This window comes from Emydura macquarii, unplaced genomic scaffold, assembly GCF_026122565.2.
Source record: "Emydura macquarii macquarii isolate MOO-44397 ecotype Brisbane River unplaced genomic scaffold, CSIRO-AGI_Emac_v2 contig_587, whole genome shotgun sequence".
In the NCBI taxonomy this organism is placed as follows: domain Eukaryota; kingdom Metazoa; phylum Chordata; order Testudines; family Chelidae; genus Emydura; species Emydura macquarii.
The window spans coordinates 12,039,590-12,060,462 of record NW_027130724.1 but is presented as its reverse complement, the minus strand read 5'-3'; the positions used below and the strand labels follow the sequence as shown (position 1 = coordinate 12,060,462).

General features: G+C 39.3%; 1 protein-coding gene across 3 annotated transcripts in view; it reads left to right on the top strand.

The window, feature by feature from the left end:
* The window catches only part of INSC (INSC spindle orientation adaptor protein), a 179,799-nt gene extending 160,197 nt beyond the window's left edge, over positions 1-19,602 (top strand). For 2 of the 3 annotated variants that reach the window (XM_067540723.1, XM_067540722.1), the window contains 4 exons: positions 5,610-5,676; positions 10,990-11,145; positions 11,886-11,962; positions 18,901-19,602. In XM_067540723.1, coding sequence (XP_067396824.1) covers positions 5,610-5,676; positions 10,990-11,145; positions 11,886-11,962; positions 18,901-19,029 — 429 coding nt within the window. In that variant the 3' untranslated portion in view covers positions 19,030-19,602. Of the gene's footprint in view, positions 1-5,609; positions 5,677-10,989; positions 11,146-11,885; positions 11,963-13,367; positions 13,421-18,900 lie in introns of those variants that run through there. The other variant, XM_067540724.1, reaches the window with a different exon arrangement.
* The last annotated feature ends 1,271 nt before the right edge of the window (positions 19,603-20,873 follow it).

Below are 20,873 nucleotides of genomic sequence, written 5' to 3'. Positions count from 1 at the left end.
ATACTTTTCAAATACCCAAAAACTGCTGCTGATTTTTCTCTCTACATGGAAATATATAAATCACTAATTTTTCCCCTGTTGTTCTGTGGAAGATGAGTTGGTGCTCCTGGTGGTGAGAATTTGATACAGCATAATGGTTCCTGAGCCAATGAGAGAGATTATAGGTCCTTAATTCTAGTTCTTTTTATTTATCTTTATTGTGTTTTGCTCTAAAATCTGAACTATGCCAAGTGTACTCTTGGTGATCTATTAATAATGCATATAATAAAATTTTCAGCCTCTGCTGCTGCAATGACTGTGAAGATGTTTATTTTTTTTGCAGGTATGTGAAGCACCCATCGCTAAAAATTTGACCATGTATCTATAGCAAAGGGTGCATGGTGAAAAGACAAGACTTTTTGGTGCTGGATTAGCTGAAGTCTATGCAAAACACAACCCAGTTAGTTTGGTCTGGAAATGAGGGTAAATTTGTCATAGAACTTGAGTGTAGATTTTTATTCACCAAAGAACAACTTCTTGGGAAGTGATCATGTAAACTCCTGCACTTTGCTCCACCAGTATACCCCAGCCTTGACCTGGAAGGTCCACTACTTTAGGAGTGAGAGGATTTTCTTTCCCTGCACATTCATGGCCTCTTTGTAGTGTATGCTAATAAAGGTGTCATTGCTATAGATTGTGATAGGGTTTTATTGATGCAGGTGTCTTTTCATTGAACTCAACATAGTCCACTGGATGGCCATTGGGTAGTAACAGCTTCCAGTCACAAACCCGAGATTGGATTTTAACTGGTGACTGAGAAAAAAATGGTCTATTTCCATTATCAATCCTTTGATCTTCCGAGCTATTCAGTTCCTCCCATTGAGGGAGTCTAACGGTTCAGAAAAATGTAGTTTCCTTTAGATGTGGGAGTATTCTAAGTTCAATGAGCAAAGTGCATTTTGTGGCCAGTACCCTTCCTCCCTTGAGGTTGCTATGCTTATTGATAGCTTTCCCAGAATTACACTGCAGTACTGGAAATCCTGATTGGTTTGAGCTGTGACTTACCCAAAAATGTGATGGTCCATAGATCTCAAACGTTGGCAGGTAATGAGAATTTGGTCTGTGTTCCATTTTCATAGGGTTCCTAATTTTGCACTGTCCTATGTCACCCAATTCACTGGTTGCTAAAGGATCCAGACAAATTGCACATTTGCAGGAAAGGAGATTTAGGTTAGATATTAGGAAAAGCTTTCTAACTATAAGGGTAGTTAAACTCTGGCATAGGCTTCCAAGGGACGTTGTGGAACCCCCGTCATTGGAGGTTTTTTAAGAACGGGTTGGACTTGTCAGCAATGGTCAAGGTTTACTTGATCCTGCATCAGTGCAGGGGGCTAGATTTGATGCCATCTTGAGTTCCCTTCCAGCTCTACGTTCCTATGATTCTATGAAAAAGAGGACCATTTTCAATTCTCTTTTTTCAAAATGATGATAATTAGGTTGAGTAAACAGATAGAATTGTGGTTTTAACCCAGAGAGTCCATATTTAGTGTTAAATTGTCCATGGACTTTGGTCTTCATTACAGAGTCTCATTGTATGAATCTTGCTGTGAGAGATGGGAGTTGTATTTATACTAAACTGGTAATCCCAATAAGTGTGTGATATATAAGAATAAGTACAAACATTTAGAGTTTCTTCTCTCAGTTAACCTATATCCTATGTTGCTTGTATATGTAGCTTACATTACAAAAAGGTCTGACTCATTTTCCACTGAAAAATTGTGCTTGCTTTGGGTGAAATAATCTGAATCCTTTTCATGCTGTCAGATGGTTCTTATAGTGCAGACACGGCATTGCCATCCCTGTCTATCCTGCACCATTCTTTCCATGTCCTTTATGATGTTAAGTCCTGTAGGTTTTCCCTCTCTGGCTAGTGTTTAATGAAGAGATTATTTCAGATGGCCCCTTTTTCATGTTCTTTCAGCTGCCCAGTGGCACCCCTGCCACGCCAGGTGCACTGGCTTCATGCTTAAAGCATGTCCCAGATATTTCTATCTTCTTTCTCTGGGTAAAAACAATGAGAGTTCTGTAGCACTTTAAAGACTAACAAATTTAATTTCAGCAGGCATAAGCTTTCGTGAGCTTCAGCTCACTTCCTCAGATGCAGTTGGTAGCATTTTTACCAGTCTTTAAAGTGCTACAGAACTCTCAGTCTGTATGCAGCAAAAACAATAACACGGCTACCCTTCTGGAATTTTTCTGGGTAACTTTCACATTGAAGAGGTGAGGAATTCTATGAGAAATCTTGGCATTTGTTTTAAATTCATTCTGTGTAATATGTAGTATTTTTCAAAGGCCTTTGCTTTCAAAGGCAGTTAGACATCTGTCTGGACCTTTGGTGAACTTCCAGATTTCACATCTCTATGTTAAGATGGAAATAACAGTTGAGTTGAAGATTCATAGTTTGGTCTTCAGTCTAAACTTAAGTGCCTTTAAGATCTATTTAAGACCTCAGAAAAGGGCTTTAATTGGGCCTGAGTGATGCATAAGCTTTCTATGCACCCTCTGCACAGGGGCAAATTTAACCCTTTTTGACCAGCACTTTAATATCTCTCAAAAATATGTGGTAATGTATAATCAAGGAAAGAAGAGCAGTCTTGATTGAGCCCATATATACCCCCTCACTCTAATAATTTCTAGCATAAAAAGATACACAACATATTTTTACATATATAAAAATACTTATTAGATAAAATAACTTGCAGCCATGAAATAATTGGCATGTATTCAAATTGTGGTTAATTGAATTCTTCATCTATCACTTAGAGAGCCACATGGGGTACAGACGCTGCATAGAGGAAGTAATTTTCATTAACAGGATATAATTTAGAATGAAAAAATATATACAGTGTGCCTGAAACTCTGTTAATAATTAACATGGAATAAATACCTAGACATATATTGAGTTTCCATTTTTCTACCTGTCACTCTTTAGAGATTCATCAGCTTATTTGCATCCTAAGTAAATGAATTTATTCAGAGAGATGACACTGTAACACTGCCTTGGAAAGTGGAAGACCTTTATGTCAGAGCACCAAAAATTAGTCACCTTTGTTACTCTAATGGAATAGTGAGATCAAAATTAATGCTAATTTGTTCTCATGCTTGCTTACATCTGTTAATGGCATTTGTTTGTTTGCGAACACAAATCCTGCAACCAAAAGCTGTTAGTCAAATGTACCCTCTGTCCATCCATTATTCCTCAAAGGAGATCAACAGCATCAGACTAAGAAAAGGAAAAAGATGACAAAAAACCCGTTTAATGAAATTGTTTATTTGTTTTGTTTTTGAAATTACATATAATGGTTATTCACAATCCCTTTACATACTAATGTCAGCATGTATGGTTCTCTGCATGCAGTGAGTTATGTGAATGTTAAGATATATAACAATATCTTTGCACCTGGCCCCAAATGGCTGCGTTATTGAAAGCAATATACTATAGTGGATTGAGTGTGGGATTAGGAGCCAGGTATTTCTGAGTTCTAATCCAGCCTCTATCAATGGATCATTTTATGGACTAAAGCAAGTTGCCTTCAGCCTGGTTTTGAGAAGCATTGAAAATCCACAACTCCTATTGTGATTGTTCAGCAATTCTGCCAACCAGGTCCTTAATTTCTGTCTCATTCCAGGGTGAATGAGTCCAGATCAGTGATGGGTTGTGTCTGCACTTGACCTGCAACCATGGGTGCTTCACAATGCTTTTCTGGTGTAGTTGCCAACCTGGGCCACTTACAAACAGCATGCAGGTCATACCCTGATTTTCTGTGTATAGCTGCAGCCCTGCTCCAGTAATTGACCCTAGCAGTGTGTCAACAACACTCCAGTTGCACTCTAGCTTCCGCCAGCCTTGATTATTACTTGCAGGGTAACCCCAACACACTTCCAGTCCTCATATTTTCCAGAAATGTGTATTCTGCACTGTACAGCCCTCTCCAGGGCAGTTAATATATTAGAGGTCAGTTGCCCTTGTAAGCAGTCAATATTCAACAATTTCCTACATTAACTGGAGTTACCCTAACAGTTCAGTTTAAACACAACACAGGATTAGTTTTGATTTAAAAACATACAACAAATTTATTTAACTGCAAAGAGAGAAATTTTGAGTGCAAGTATAAGGTATTAAAGTCAAGTGGTTCCACTGAAATAAAGATAAAGTTTTCTCATGTCTAAAACTTAACAAACTAGAGTTGGTTCAAGGTAAAAAATCCTTACCACGTGATCCCATCAATACTGATGACCCAAACTCTCAGGTCAGAATCCACCTGCAAAGTCAAAGGGCTAGTTCCTTTGTGCTCTTAGGTGAAAGAGAGGAAGAGATAGGTCAGGGTCTTTTTGCCCCTCACTTTTATAGTCCGGTCACCCCTTGAAAGGCATTTTCCTAATGGTTACCCCTAGAAAAAGCTCATTCCAGCTGTGAGATTGGACACATGGAGTCTTGTGGTAAAAGAGGTTCCATGATCTTTGCTAAAATGCAGATTGATCAGTTTCTGCCTCCCCTTCATTGTCAAAGAATGGCCACTAGACAGGGGATTGGCAATCAACTTTGATGCCTGACTAGAGGTATCAGCTTTTCCTTTGTCTTTGAGAAACCAATTTACTCACTCCTCAGACTTTTCTGGTAAATACACTGTAGTCATAATTTCAGTTTATGTTCATAACTCTTAATATGCCTTTTGTATATATGTTACACAAGAGTATTGATTATCAGAGTGAGACTAGTTTTTAAATGATACCTTCTGAAACACATTTTGCACAAAGATTATTACAGTAATGTGTAGGGTGTAAATACTTGATTTTTGAGAAGCACTGAAGACCCGCAACTCCTATTGTGATTGCTCAGCAGCTCTGCCACTCAGGTTCTTAATTTCAGTTTCCCCAATCTCAAAATGTGATCAAGGCACCAATTCAGGAAAACATTTAAGCATATGTTTAAATCCACCTCTCTATTCAGGACAACACTTGAACATGTGCAAAATCCCATTGACTTCAGTAAGATTTAAACATGTACTTACATGTTGTCCTTGAATAGGTATGTTTTCCAGAGTCAGGGCCCAAAACACCAACCTCCCAAGGGAGTTGTGAGGATTAATCTAATAGTGTTTCTACCATGCTTTGAAGATGAAAACTAACTTCTAAGTAGTATTATTGCTTGGATACATACAGATGTTCGTAGTCCCTATTCAATGGGAGTTTTGTCGGAATCTAAGTATGGAATTCATGATTTGTACCTAAGTGAAGACTGCTAGAGGCCTAATTTTTTTGTAGTCCTTCAGCCCCCTTATGATTTAGCAGCATGTAAAGCATGCAGATCTTACCACCAAGGAAATCCTCTGCTGTAGGAGTAATGGTTCCACAACCTCCCTCTGGCAGCTGCCAGTGCATGTTCGAGTGCCTCTAACAGCTGAGTGTAAATTGAAGCAGCCTAAGAGTATGAAGAATAGCGGGATAGTTTTTTATCCTACTGGTTTGTCCTGGTTATACCATATTATTTAGTATATGAAATAGTGAGTATCTTTGTCATTTCTGAATTGTAATGTTATATTTTATGTGCTCATCTCTCATTAATGCAGGTTGTGACAATATTAGCAAACATGTCTGTCCTGGACCAGTGTGCTTCAGAAATAATTCAAGGAAATGGTATGTAGTTGAGCTGAATTAAATGCTGTATTGGTATATATGGAATGCATGTGAGAAAAAGAGAGTGCTTGAAAGGTGACCTGTGTTCAATCACAGGGCAACATGATCTAAGGATGCAATCCAACACAAATTAAGCCTGCTGTTGGCAATCATTTTTCGTGGAATCTCCATGTGCTGGCTAATACAAATTGATGCAGGATGCAAAGTGAGGTCTTGGAATGGCCTTATAATTTAAATATGCTGCCATTCTGCAACATGGTTTAGAAGACTTCAAATATATAGACATTCTGCTGATTTAATATTTGTAGTTCATGTCATTACCCACAGATGCATGTTGAGGCAACATGAAGCATTTTAATATTAACATTGTTTTCCATAAATTAAGACTTAAGATGTTTGAGAAGACCTGTGATTTTTATAAATCAGATTAAATCATCTGCTTGTTGAGTTTTGTACATTAGCATCCTGTATTTTGCGTTGCTTCATTCAAACTGTACAATGCTATAATAATAAGCCATTACTGCTCCAAAAGCTACAAAACAGCAGCAGATAGAAGGCAGTTTGGTTGAAAGCCATCATGAAATTGTTTTAAGGAAAATGTAACCGAATAAGAACAGTGGACTTCAAAAAAGCTGACTAACAAACTCAGAGAACTGGTAGGTAAAATTTAAGGGATAAAGGAATTCAGGGGAGCGGGCAGTTTCTCAAGGAGGCAATATTAAAAGCACAGTTGCCAACTATTCTGATTCAAAGGAAAGATAGGAACAATAGTAAGTTAGATTTAGTTGGGGATGGTCCTGTTTTAAGCAAGAGGTTGGACTAGATGACCTCTTGAGGTTCCTTCCAAATACCTGTCAGTGATGGTCTAGGTTTACTTGGTCCTGCCTCAGTGTAGGGAGCTGACTAGATAACTTCTCAAGGTCCCTTCCGGCCTTATATTTCTGTGATTTGATGAAAGAACAAGGTGTTATAGGATCATACTAGACTCTAAGGGCAGGAGAACAGTCCCATGATAAGGATATAGCAAATCTGTAACTGACTTTATGGAGGCACCTGGTAGCAACTCCAGTAAATTAGGATTATGTGAGTTTAAATAGGGCATAAATTCCTGTATTTCTCTAAAAGTAGATGTCTACACAGTGAAGTTTCACAAAGTTAGTTTTTTCTGTCCCATGAATTTTCTGTATAGTTTTATCCTTGTTTAATACATTTTTAATAGAAAGGGTTTGAATTTGGGTTGTGGCTGAAACTTTTCTTTAGCAGGTCTACTTTTTCAATGTTGACCAAAATCTCTTTAAATCATTTTCTATGTACACTTTGTTGAAATGGATTCTGAGGAGAAATGATGCAATGGGCTCTTTTTAAAATATCATTAGATTTATGGTTATTTTTAGCCAGTTCTCATGTTATAGCTGAAAGACCTGACTCATGGAGGATGGGCACAAACTACCCTGACTGGATTGGGTCCAGATGGACACATAAGTGGCTTAGGTTTTAATTTCCTTGCTTTTGTATGCTTGTGTCAGGTAGGGTGTGTGTGTGAGAGAGAAAGAGAGAGAGAGGGGTAATTAAGCTCACTCTTCTCTCACACACACAAGCACAGAAGTGTGAGAGAACTCGAACTGCCTCATAAAACTTTTCTTGTGTAATATACACTATATATTATATATTAGGCAAAACTCTATGTAGGTTAATGCTGTGTGTAAGTTCATGTATTTTCAGTTAGGTATCCTTTAAATAGTTCATTACAGCTCCATCTTTACCTGTAACACACCCACTATTCCAGTCTATTCCTTCTAGAATCAAATCCTCCAAGGTGCTGAGTCCTTCTGGGAGGTGATGAGAACTCTCCACTGACACTGAAGACAATAGGCCTGATTCTCTTCTCTCTGAATGGTGTAAACCACGAGGAACTTTATGGAAGTCAGTGGAGTTACATCATTGCCAAGTGAGTAAGAGAAGAGAATCAAGCCCAATAGGAGTAGAGAGCACTTAGCACCTTGCAGGATCAGCTCTTTACTGAATTGACACTGCCAGTTGTAATGAATTGTGCAGCGGTTTGTGGATGTGCATGAACATCCACTATAGTCTAAGTTGAGACCAGACGTGTTCTCTTCATTTGTGATGAGTAAACCTTATTTGGACCCAGACCCAGAGTGTTAAAATGTTAATGCACATTAGCACACTGCCATCTAGCCCCCTCCTTAGCCAATGAAATGATACAAGTTAGTGATCATTTTAATCCGGGCACGTGGCCATGTAAAATTTAGGCTTTATTAACCAAAGTGTGTTTGTGGTACAGTAAAGTCTGCATATTTCTTTCGTGTTGGAAGCTCACACAGAGGCAGCTCCTCAAGGCTTTTGATAAGGGGTGAGAGCCAACTTGTGTATAATAGTTTCCTGTGTCTGTGTAATATGGTAACAATTAGCAGTTGGTTAGAAACCAGAGATACTGAGAGAAGAGTCTTTGGGATTGGAAGAATTTGGGTGGGCTCTCTTCTTAGCTTTGGTTTCTAGCACTGATTCTTTTGCTAATTGGAAGCAGTTAATATTTTGTTAATTATGTAAACGTTCTAACAAAAATATAACAATAAAAATATGACCATAAAATTAAATAACAGATATAGGTAACAATAAATACATAGACAAGTGTACAGATTGTTGACATTCTGAGTGAAATCCTGGCCCTGTTGAACTAATGGGAGTTCAGTTATAAAGTGTTAACTGAAATGGAAAAGGGGCTTCATTACCCTTTAACAATGTTTTTGGTGTAATATTTCTCTGGTTTACTGTATAGTTCCCCTCTCTGCTGTTTTGGTACTGAAAGTGTGGGTTTTGTGAATGATATAATACTAATAATCTGGCTCTTGTGTTCATCTCTTAATCATTATATCCTATTTTAAAAGGCACTGGGATACCTGTAAGACTTATCCATAGTGTTTTGCTCCAGAAAGATACACCACAATATCACACTACCAGTCTATCACTAAAACATTTGTTACTAGTGCCCTACTGCATGCTTCCCTGTATTCTACATCATGAGGAGTCCGGGGGCTGCAAGGAATCTTTTCTCTGACAGTGTGGATGTGTCCAGGGAACTGATGGGTTATCAAAACATCTAACTGAGCACAGTAGCTGTGTCATTGCTGTTTTGATTGTATTATTGTTACAGTTATCTACAGGGTGACCATCAGTGTAGCATCTGGCCACACCCTATACAAGATACACAAAGAATTTTCCCTTTCCTTGCACTTCTGCGAAGGGTCCTTGCTCCCCCCAAAAGCAGCAGGAATGAGAAATCTAGAGTGGCTGGTGGTATGAGATGTCTATTGGGGTTGTGCAAGGATAAGCCTATGAACCGGCTCTCTCTGCACCAACCAACAGAGCTACATGGACATGATGCCACATGCACTCCTCCCTAGTAAGAGCACATAGCAAGAGCCATCAGCAACCACAATGTAACAGGGAACAGTGTGCAGCCCTAACCCTGTAAAATTGGGTAATGCCTTAAAGTGACCTTGCTCTGTGTGCGTATACATATGTACATGTGTGATCCAGCTAGTCCTAAAGTTACTAGTGATTCTGGGTGTTCGACTTGAAACACCTTAAAGGGACTTGATATTTAGAGGGAAGGTTCTCAACGCTTTTATACCATATTTATAAACTGTTTTAAATACGGATTTCCAATGAGAGGGCCACTTTGACATACCTATTGTCTGTAGTGGTGTTTTAGAATTGCTAAAAGGAGTTCCAGTTTTCAGCTTCCAGATGTGGAAATGTCTGATTTTGCCACACTTAGGCACCCTGGGAGATTGTAGAGAAACAAAGTCACTCTGCCTGCTCTGGCTTTACTGTTAGGAGCCAGTCAGCCTCACCACTGGGGAGCAGAGGCACTGCCTCCTAACCTGAGCATCTCCTACTTGCACGAGAATTTGAATGAGATGTTTGTAAGAGGTCTGTGTTTTGCCATCAGACCAGCAAGCTATAGGTGATGACCCACTGACCTCACTGCATCCTTTTCCATGGTATCAGACCAGCAAACTTGAAGTCCTGAGTCAGTACCTCAGAGTTCTCTGCAGTAACATTAGTCCAGCAAGCTAACAATACTGAACCACACACCTCACAGCAGCCTGTACCATGACTAGGTTGGCAGAATTTGACATTCAATATTGATTTTTATTTTTTCTCTCACTGACTGTTACCAATAGATTATTTTTGTATTCAATTCCAGTGACAGCTGACATAGATGTTTACCGACATCTATTGATTTACATTGAATCATGCCAAAACTAGCCATGACCAACAGATCCAATGTGCTGACCCAATAACTTCACAAAATCCTGAGCCTTCACATAAACCTAGCAAGCTAAAGTTGCTGAGCCAGGAAGCACGGGGGCCTGTGCCTGCCCATAACACCAAACTGTCAAAGCACAGGTACTTAGCTAGTAATTTCAAAAAGGCTTTGAGCTTAACATCAGTCAACAGAGTGAGCTAATAACTTCATAGAGGCTTTTAGCTTGACACTAGACCAGCAAAATAGATTTGCTGAGCAGAAATTTAAAATAACTGACAATGTTACAGTAGTTATAATATAATGTCATGTTATAACAATTGGAAACCAAGGTACATAACTTGGTTTTTCGGATGAATAAACTGAAGCATAAAATGTTACTGAGAATGCAACAAGACCAGAAGAGTCTAAAACATGTGAGATGAACATCTTCCTTCACATGCATGTATGTGAGTGTCACTGAAGTCTATGGGAAACATACCAATGTATTTCAATTGAGAATTCAACCTATTAGCTATAATTAAATTGAAACATTTAAAAGGTGTTTTAAAACATATGAACTGGAGAGGAAAGTTGCATACGGTGTTACTAACCTAAAAGATCTTCTGATGTACTTCAGGGCCCTGCCTATAGCTTTATCTTGGATTAAAAGTTAAATGTAACTAAGAATTAAAAGCATTGACATGGATTTTGAGCCAGATGTGATAGGTTAGTCTAAAGTCCCTATGCTCTAATGCAGACTGACAATCTAGAAAGGGGAGGGGAAAATATGAATGTCTTTGCTGGTTCCCTATGTTTTGTAGCTTCCTGTAGACAATATATGTTTTTGCACAAATGCAGATAGTGCCTATATCCTGAACAGTAAAAAATCATTGGTTGCAGTTGTGCAGTCATTCAGGTAAAGATCCTACTGCAAGATTGGTCCATAGTGCCTAGCTTGCTTTATTTTTAATTACTTTCTTGTACTGAAGTTTTTACTGGCTTGTGGAGAGATACTAACAGCAACTTTTACTTCTCTGTAGGCATTCAGCTTTTAATGGAAATGCTTTTTGAGAGATCATCTTCTGGGAATTCAGCAGAAGTTGCTGCTTGTGAGCGAGTTCAGCAGAAATCTGCAGTTACTCTGGCACGGCTCAGCCGAGACCCTGAAGTGGCACATGCAGCTATAAAACTCAGCTGTAAGAATTTAATCCTAGCCTAGTGGCAGACTGTAAAATATGAAGAGAATGACTTCCTGCTGAGACTAGAGCAGCAGAGGCTCTTTTATATCGCTTGTTATGGTTACTCTCTACAGACCACAAGGCTCCCCACACTATCTGTCTTGTTTGGAGATTGTACTAAATGAATCTATGGCTAATTTTTCAGTGGAAAATGAGGTGCAGCTTCTTCCTACACATAGCTAGGGATGAAGGAGATACCAAGCTTTTACAGTGACTAGCTGACGCTGGGAAGCTTGAAGATGCAGCATCTACTCTCTCCACAACTTGAAACCTCATGCAAACATGACTAGTAGGATCCTCCAGCAAAGAAGGAAACAGACGAGGGACCAGATTTTTCAAATTTAAAAATCAAGGAGGAAAAAATGTTAGTTTGTTTTGGTGAGCTGGGGGATGATGGACAGGAAGGATTTTTTTAGGTCAACTATTTTCATTGTCAAAGAGCACTAGAGGATAAAAACAATGTGTGTGTTCATGCATCACAGTTATCTAACTGACGATTTGGAATTTCACTGCTTGTTCTAATGCATGTGTGGTGAGTTCCTTCTACACTCCTAGATAGCAATTGTATTAATTCACAATTGTATTAAATGAGACAGATAAAATTAAAGAATCATCAGGCTGATTTTTTTTGGTGTCAAAATTAAGAGTTTTAGATAACCCCAAATGTTATTTCTCTTCATTCTTGTTTACACTTTTAGGCATTCCTCGCCTTGTAGAACTCTGCAGATCACCCACTGAAAGAAATAACAGTGATTCTGTTCTAGTGGCTTGTCTGGTAGGTGCACTTAAACCATCCTTTATCTATCCCTAAAAATGAAGAAATCCCATTCATTTCAGTGGGATTTCTGAGTGCATGTAAGTATCACAAGTTTGTTGTAAATTACATGTCAGACTAGTCTCCTTTCCATCATGGGCCCAGTGCTGAATACCTTGTTTCCTGTTACAATCAAGATTTACACACTGTGACGCGTGTACCAGTCCCTTTGAGGCCCCTTGTTGGAGGCCCCGTGGTCCTACAACACCCCGTCCCAGCAAGGAACAAGGAAGGTAGGGCCTCCAGGACTGTCTAGCATGGTTGCACAGAAGCAACCTATCAGAGCCCAGCAGGCTCTGATAAAAGCAGCCGTAGGGCCTGCATTGGTCAGTTCTTGGCTGGGAACAGAGGAGTGAGGAAGAGGGCTCTTTTCTGGCCAAAGGAGCTCCCTGGGCTGATTTACTGGCCCTGGGAATGAGAGGACCTAATAACTGTAGCACTAAGGTAACTGATGAAAGGAAATGGGTGACGTGGTAAAAGGCCCAAGGAATAGCAGCAGCGAACTGGAGGCAGCAATATGTGGCTGTTGTTTATAGAGTCCCTGAGTTGGGACCCGGAGTAGTGGGCAGGCCCAAGTTCCTCCTCTGGCCACCAGAGAAGTGGCCTAAGACCTGAGAAGGGGACAAGGGCCCTTTAGAAGTCCAAGAAAAGGGCTGAAGTTCAAAGGCCTTGGAAATGGACCTGAAGACCGGTATGGGCAGACAGACTGTTTGGTGAACTCTTTGCAACCCAGGAAGGGGACTAGGCTTGAGAGATGACCTGGATGGAGAGCTCTGGCATTGAGAGTCTGTGAAAATAGTTTCCAGGGAGAAAGCCTTGGGGTCAGTGCACAGCTAAAGTAACAAAGAAGAACTCTGCAGGGCCCAGGAGTAGGGATGAAGAGGAGTGAACTTCAGTGATTGATGGACTGCAAGAAGGACTCCAGGGAAAGCAGCCTGGTAGTCAGTGCTCTATAACAGGGCAGGGAAGGACTTAGTTAGCCCGGAAAGAAGGTTGAAGAGTAGGGTGAAAGAAAGAGAAGAATCATTTGTTTGGATGTTTTTCACTTCTAGTTGGACTTCTGTTATCCCTGGAAGGGGTTCATTCAGTTTTAATTGTGTGACTTAGCCAGAGGGCAGGGAGTGCCAGGAGAAGGAGGGGAAAAGGATTGCAGCACCATACCCAGCCAATAGAAGGCACTTGAGGTGAGTATCCCCCATCACAGGCACTTAAATAAGTGGCCTGATTTTCAACAATACTGAGCACACACACACGTCTTTGAAGTAAATGGGAGGTGAGGGTGTTCAGCATCTCACTGGAGGCACTCAGAACATCATGGGATTAGTACTCATGATACTAACTGGAACTCAACTTCCCTTCACTCTAGAAGCTGAAGCCATAGCTCTGAAAAGTTTGGAGCTTCTAAATTTGCTAAAAAGGTAACAGATACATGGTAAAGATAAAGATCATGTGTTAAAACATTTTTGTGCTATTTATAGCCTAGATTAGATTTTTGAAAGTCTTTCAGTCAAAATAATTTTATATTGAAAAAGTCTGTCCTCTTAGCTTACTTTATACATTTCACTCCGCTTGATGATGTGTTTTCAGAAAGACCTAAAAATGTCAGTCCTAAAACTATGTGGCTGTCCTTATAAATAGTTAACAAAGAAGTTGTGATAACAGTGGGATTATTCCTAATGAGGAAAAGTAAAGCTACCATATTCAATTCTTCCAAATATACTTTTTTCTTTAACAGCACATTTCTGATGGAAGAGCAAATAGGAAAATTCTATTTTCATCTTTAATTCTTTTTCCATATAATTCACTAACTTATATTCCATTCTCTGTTTAATGCCATTTCTTTGCTGAAATGAACCTTAAATCACAGAGCTCTTGGACCGTGATCCATACACACATTCATGCAAATATATTTTTAAAAAAACAAACTCCTTTTCTTTCTTCTATCACTTTCATTACAATCCCTCTTCTCTCGGTGGAGGACTATAACAGGGAGTATAGACCCCATGAAGGGATTGTCAGGGAGATGGTTAAATCTTGCTCCGAGAGAGAGATCACAGCTGCATGTCTCCTAAGTGAAGAGATTGTCATAATAGCTGGTCTGGCTCAGCTGTCAAGAATTAAGTAATTTTTCCCCAGGGCACTATGAGAAGGAGTTGCTCTGGGGAGATGGGCTGACTGATACTTGAAGCCAGACCCTGATGAATGAAAAGGTGGAGAATATTAGCCAAATAACCGTTATTTTTATTTTAAATATCCGACTCAATATATGGCTCAATACAAAACAGAACCTTTATGAACATTTTGCTTAGTCTCTGACTATGGGAAGTTTTGTTTTATTTACACAGGACTATGAAGCCAGGCTGAACAAAGGTCATTTTGAATTCTTAGTTTTAGCCTTAAGTGTAAGGCATTTTGTGGTTATTTTGAACAGATCCTGAAAAGTTGGGTACACCTGTTGGTTAAACGTAAGATCCTTAAGTAATGGTACTGAATCAGATCATGATTCACCTTGTATATCATAAAGACACTTTCATTTTTACTCTTGTTCTTTTCAGCATACAAAATTTACTCTTAGGCTGTGTATTATGCTGTACGACAGACATTACCTAACTATACTGGGTGGTGGCCATTAGATAATTATTTTGCAAGTATCAGAAACCTAGATGTCAGGATGGATATTGGAGTAATTGATGATAAGGCAGACTGGCGGTTATAATGTTACGAATATAGGAGAATACTATGGTTCTTGTTATTTTCACTATGTTTTTGGCACGAAATTTACCCCCTTGTCTTTACTCCAACATTTGTAAATAGATTTCATTGTATTGATCTAGCTCATGGAGTTAGTCTGATGTTTAACTTTTTGGTTTTTTTACAGTGTTAAGATTGGAGTGGGGTGTGTGGATGGGGCGGGGAGGCAATGAGACTTTAGGTTTTTCATTGCCCCATCTGACTTAAACTATACTGTGCACTGAAGGAGTTCTGTTTTCTCTAATCATCTATTTAAGGATGCATAGTTTTAATCCATCCATGATTTGGGAATATTATATTGTTTAACACTTCTTGTGCACATGTCATTGATGCCCGTTGGTACTTGACTTTGTGGCTAAGAGAGTCTCCTCAGAGGTAGTTATACTGCTCCAAGTTGGCTTTTTCAAGCTCTTGAGAGTCATGAGGTAAGTACTCACTTCTCCTATTCTCTGGAGAGTAAGAACATCACACCTGTGCCTGTTGGTGGAGTGTATGCTCTTCTGAAAGATTTGGCTAGCAGATTTGTGCCATCTTCGTCTTCAGCAAAGTTACAATCATGACCTATTTAATTCCACACTGGGAGTTGGTTGATTCTAAACCCATGCAATGGCTTCTAATATCCTCCTAGATCTCTCACTATCAGGTCTTGGAATAGGACATGGTGCAAAGATAATCCTTTCTCCTGACTTTGACTTCCTTTGGACAGTGGTCAAACATCCATTGTAACTGGAGCTGGTAGCAAAAGGTTGCCTGACATTTTCAATCATAAGATCTGTTTTCAGTTGCTTATAACTTAGCCAAAGTTTAACCATTTGGGAGGAGCCTGAGGGGGTGGAGAATTATACTGATTAGGCAAGGAGACTGGAACTGGGATGAGGAGTCCAAAGGGGTGGAGAGAGAAGACTGGCACAGGGACAGGCTACACAGGGCATGGACACAATGGGTCGGGCTTGAGAGAAACAGGGACTGAAGGCTCTGTGTGATCTAGAGTTATGCTCCTTTCCATCATCTGGAATTGAAGCCAAGATTCCTGAATCTCAGTATTCCTCTGATTTTGATAGGTATCCATGAAATCCACTGGCAAAGTGTCTCTCATCCTCCACTACTGCCTGGCCTCCATAGAGGATGACAACTTACTATTGCTATCAGTTAATTTATTCGCTCGAGTGCTAGAGGTCTGTGCAGTGGATCTAAAGGATTCAACTCTGCTGATGATCCTTCAAGGGGCCAGTCTGATTCCACATGATGCCATTTCTGTATTTTCAGTGTGCTTTTTTAAAAACCCAGAAACTCTCACACAAGTATGTTAAAAGAACATTAAGGTTGCAAAGTCAAACACTCAAAAGTTAGGAAATGCCGAAATTTAAGATTGCCTGTACAACCTTAAATAGCCCCCTTGTGTACAGGCATGATGATAAGATTTTTAATGACATGATCACAAATGTATTTTTCCCCAATGCCCATTAGGGCTGCTTAACTTGGCAACTTTAACTTTTTCTTTAATATAGTTTTTTTTTTTAATGTAATATATATCACTGGACTGTTGCCCTGTCATTGAATCTGTAGGGTGCTGCTTACAGGACCTGCCAGAAGAGGGAAAAGCCAGCACTGTTCGTTTTATTCATTCCTCTAAGATCAGAAAAAAAATCCTGACAGACATATGTATCTCCTCACTAAGAGTTTTTACATATGGAGTGCCACAAGGTTCAATCCCTTCAGTCCTCATCTTCAGTAACTGTGAGGCCAAAGTGTGTACTATCAAAGTGCAAAATAAGACTCTTGCGCATGGGGGCAGATCACCGTCAGTGAGATTAACATAACTGTGGAATGCCTTAGAGGACAAGATCAAATTGAGCTCCAACTAGAATCATAGAATATTAGAGTTGGAAGGGACCTCAGGAGGTCATCTAGTCCAACCCCCTGCTCAAAGCAGGACTAACCTCAGCTATATCATCCCAGCCAGGGCTTTGTCAAGCCTCAGCTTAAAAACCTCTAAAGATGGAGATTCCACCACCTCTCTAGGTAACCCATTCCAGTGCTTCACCACCCTCCTAGTGAAAAACTTTTTCCTAATGTCCAACCTAGACCTCCCCAACTGCAACTTGAGACCATTGCTCCTTGTTCTGTCATCTGCCACCACCGAGAACAGCCTAGCCCCATCCTCCCTGGAACCCCCTTTCAGGTAGTTAAAGGCCGCTATCAAATCCCCCCTCATTCTTCTCTTTTGCAGACTAAACAAGCCCAGTTCCCTCAGCCTCTCCTCATAAGTCCTGTGCTCCAGCCCCCTAATCATTTTTGTTGCCCTCCACTGTATTCTCTCCAACTTCTCCACATTCTTTTTGTAGTGGGGGACACAAAACTGGACACAATACTCTAAATGTGGCCTCACCAATGCCGAATAGAGGGGAATAATCACTTCCCGTGAACTGCTGGCAATGCCCCTCCTACTGCAGCCCAATATGCTATTAGCCTTCTTGACAACCAGGGCACACTGCTGACTCATATCCAGCTTTTTATCTACTGTTACCCCCAGGTCCTTTTCTGCAGAGCTGCTGCCTAGCTCTTCGCTCCCCAGTCTATAGCTGTGCATGGGATTCTTCCTTCCTAAGTGGAGGACTGTGCACTTTTCTTTGTTGAACCTCATTAGATTACTTTTGGCCCAATCCTCCAGTTTGTTTAGGTCACTCTGTATCCTATTCCTACCCCCCAGCTTAGTGTCATCCGCAAACTTGCTGAGGGTACAATCTACCCCATCCTCCAGATCATTAATGAAGATGTTAACAAAACTGGCCCCAGGACCGATCCCTGGGGCACTCCGCTTCTGACCGGTTGCCAGCTAGACATGGAGCCATTGATCACTACTCGTTGAGCCCTATGCTCTAGCCAGTTCTCTATCCATTTTATAGTCCATTCATCCAAACCATATTTCTTTAACTTGCTGATAAGAATACTGTGAGAGACAGTATCAAAAGATTTGCTAAAGTCAAGGTATATCACATCCACTGCCTTCCCTACATCCACAGAGCCAGTCACCTCATCATAGAAAGCAATCAGGTTCAGAAAGCAATCAGAAACTAGATCAAGTTCACATCTAAATGCAAGAGCTGTTTCTTCAGTAAGGTTTTGTGATACTTCCTGGGGGTACCCAGGGTTGTGAGGCACCTTCCTACTACCCTGGACCACTGGACACTTGCAGTCGTCATAGGCTGGCTGCTTCCAAAGAAGCAGGATACCCTAGCTTGCTAGTTACATCTCCGATCGCACTTAGATATGGTTATAGTGAAAACAAGTAAAAGTTTATTAACAAAGTAAAGAGATTCAACTGACAGCAAGTAGAAATATTGGAAACAAATCGTGACATGTAAAACAAAATCAACACACACATTCGAAAACCTAGACTTAATTAACTATATACTCTTATGCCTTGCAAAGAAATCTCACCCAAAGTCCTTTCAGTGTCTTACAGCCAAGCTGGCTGTGACTATCCATTCAAAAGACAAACATGCTATTAACTTACCTCCCGAGTGAAGGATCCAGGGTGTATCTCTGCACAACCAAATATACCACAACAATTGATTGTATTTACTCATAAAGAGGCTCCCGTCCTGTAAATTTCCTCTCTTGAAGATTTCACAATCTCTTGATCAGCACTGGGCTCAATATGCAAACAGGCATTCAGTGTTAAGTGTACAATGCCCAATACATAAATGACCAGATAAAGTATCTATTACCACTTGCTTGAAAAGACCCTGTCCAAGACATGTCAACTCCTGTTTACCTGCCTTAAAAACATAATGTTTAGTACAGTTACATAACTCCTTAAATATCCATACACACATTTCACAAAATGATTATGGTGACCAGTAGGCTACTGGCTCTCAGTAGGGAGGGGAAACAAAGGTGCAGAAAGTGAAATGACTTACCAAAGATCACACAACAGGTCAAGCACTCAGTGTAATGTATTCCAATTTGATTATGAAACAGATTTTTGAAGGGAGATTTAACTGAATGACTGGAAAATTCAATCTAGTACATAGGCCGTATGCTGGCCCTGTGTCCAGGGGTCAATCATCAGTAGGAATTGTATTTTATAGAATCAAAGTGAAGAATTTACTAATCCTAAATTGTACTGTTATTGTTTCTGACAGGCAGCCTTACGAAGACTAGCAGTTATGAGTCCTGATGGCCTTGAGGATTCAGATTTCCAGCAGTTGGTAAAGCCTAGACTTGTGGATTCCTTTTTGCTGTGCACAAATATGGAAGAGAGCTTTGTATAAATGACTAAATATAGCCCCCAAAAGCAATCAAAATAACACATGCAGAATGATGTAGTTCTGACAATATTATTTATAATTAATTTATTTTAAAACTATTAAAGTCCGGTATGTAGAGGAAAAGAAACAGAAAGAACAATCTTGTATCAGTGGTTTGCACAAGTAATTTCCCCCCCGTTCTTCTGCAATACTTAGACATGTCAACAAATCAGAAAATTATGATTATAACTGTTGTCATTTTAGTGTATAGATTTGGGGCCAAATTTACTTGATTAAACTGGTGTCATGAGATTGCGTCATGATAACTAAGGAGAATTGGGTCCCTTGATTTTAAATGCTATGACATTTTATCACGGCTTTTTTTTTTGCAATTACAGTACTATTAAGTTGTCCAAAAGATTTATTAGCTTGATGCACTCATGTAAAAAAAAAAAAATTGATTCTTAAAAATTCAAAAAATAAAGTTAAATACAAAAGAAACAGTACAATCAAACAAACATTACAAAAATCTCACGTTTCCATTAAGGTATGTTGATTTGCTGATACATTGAAGATCTGGTCCTAAATTTTTTTTTAATAAACAGACCTGTTGAAATATCTGCACAGGATTAGATATTAAAGATATGTCAGAAATCATATGGCCACATTTTCAAAGCTGAATTTTGAGATTGCACAGATGATGGTATTGAGTGATTTTTTGTTTTTGTTGTTGAGAGATGGTATAAAAATGTGGTCTTTCACAGGATATATAATTACAGGTAATATTTTTCATTTTATTTACATGAAAATGAAAAATTCTGGAAACTAATAGTTTGTAAAAATACATACAAAGATATACCTGATTCACTATGAAATGTTTGGATATCCACAAAAGACTTAGCATGTCACACAAATCAGTTTTCCTTGATTCCAGAGTTGTATGTGAGTTCCTGAAGTGCATAAACCCAGACATATTTTTAATGATTTAAGCCAATACTTGTCTGAAAGTGTGTGCGCATATATTTAAAAAAAGGTAAGCAGATGATGACTGTGATTGAATCTTGAGTTATTCTGTTTTCTTAGCCTGTCAATTTTCTTTAAAATGTAGCATGGGATTTTAAAATTCACTCAGAGTTGGCTGAAGGAAATTCAACTGGTAGATGTTCACATTGAGTGTAGAATTTATTGAAAAATGGGAATTTTTTTCATCAAAAATGTTTGGACTTGGAAATTTTTCAATCAGCAATACTATGAGAGTCTTTTGCTTCTACTCTTCTCTAGTAACTCTGAGGAAGATTTGTGTTTGACATTTTCTGGTTGTTTGCAAATACTGCTCTGAATAATTTGTGATCAGGCAACTATCTGATGCTAGAATCTCTGCAAAAATTTACCTCACAACAGTTTTAGTACGCTTAATCCATTAATGTTTGTTTACTGTTGAGATATTTGAATGATAGGTATTATGAAAATGCTAAATTGTCATTGTCTTCCTGGTTTTCATGAAAGATGATTCCACCTTTTATTCTATGTATGACAATCCAGCTCATTTACAGTTGTGTAAGAGTGTAGAAGTTTCTTTGCTGAATGTCTCTTCATGACGACGCGTTGGGACAACCACATATTTATCCTGGATAGGGTTTAACACAACTTTTATAAATATTAGCACACATATTGACTGCTGCCTTAAGCAACCACTCAAAGTTCAGACAAATCAGACGTTGTACGGAGATGCTCTTCTTATATGAGTGAAGATTAATTCTGCTTAGTACACATGACTATTTTGAGGCAGTCCTTTAAGACATGATCTTGCACTCTAAGGATTGGTCTGTTGTAAAGGCTTCATTATATTGCACCAGTGATTCTGGCAC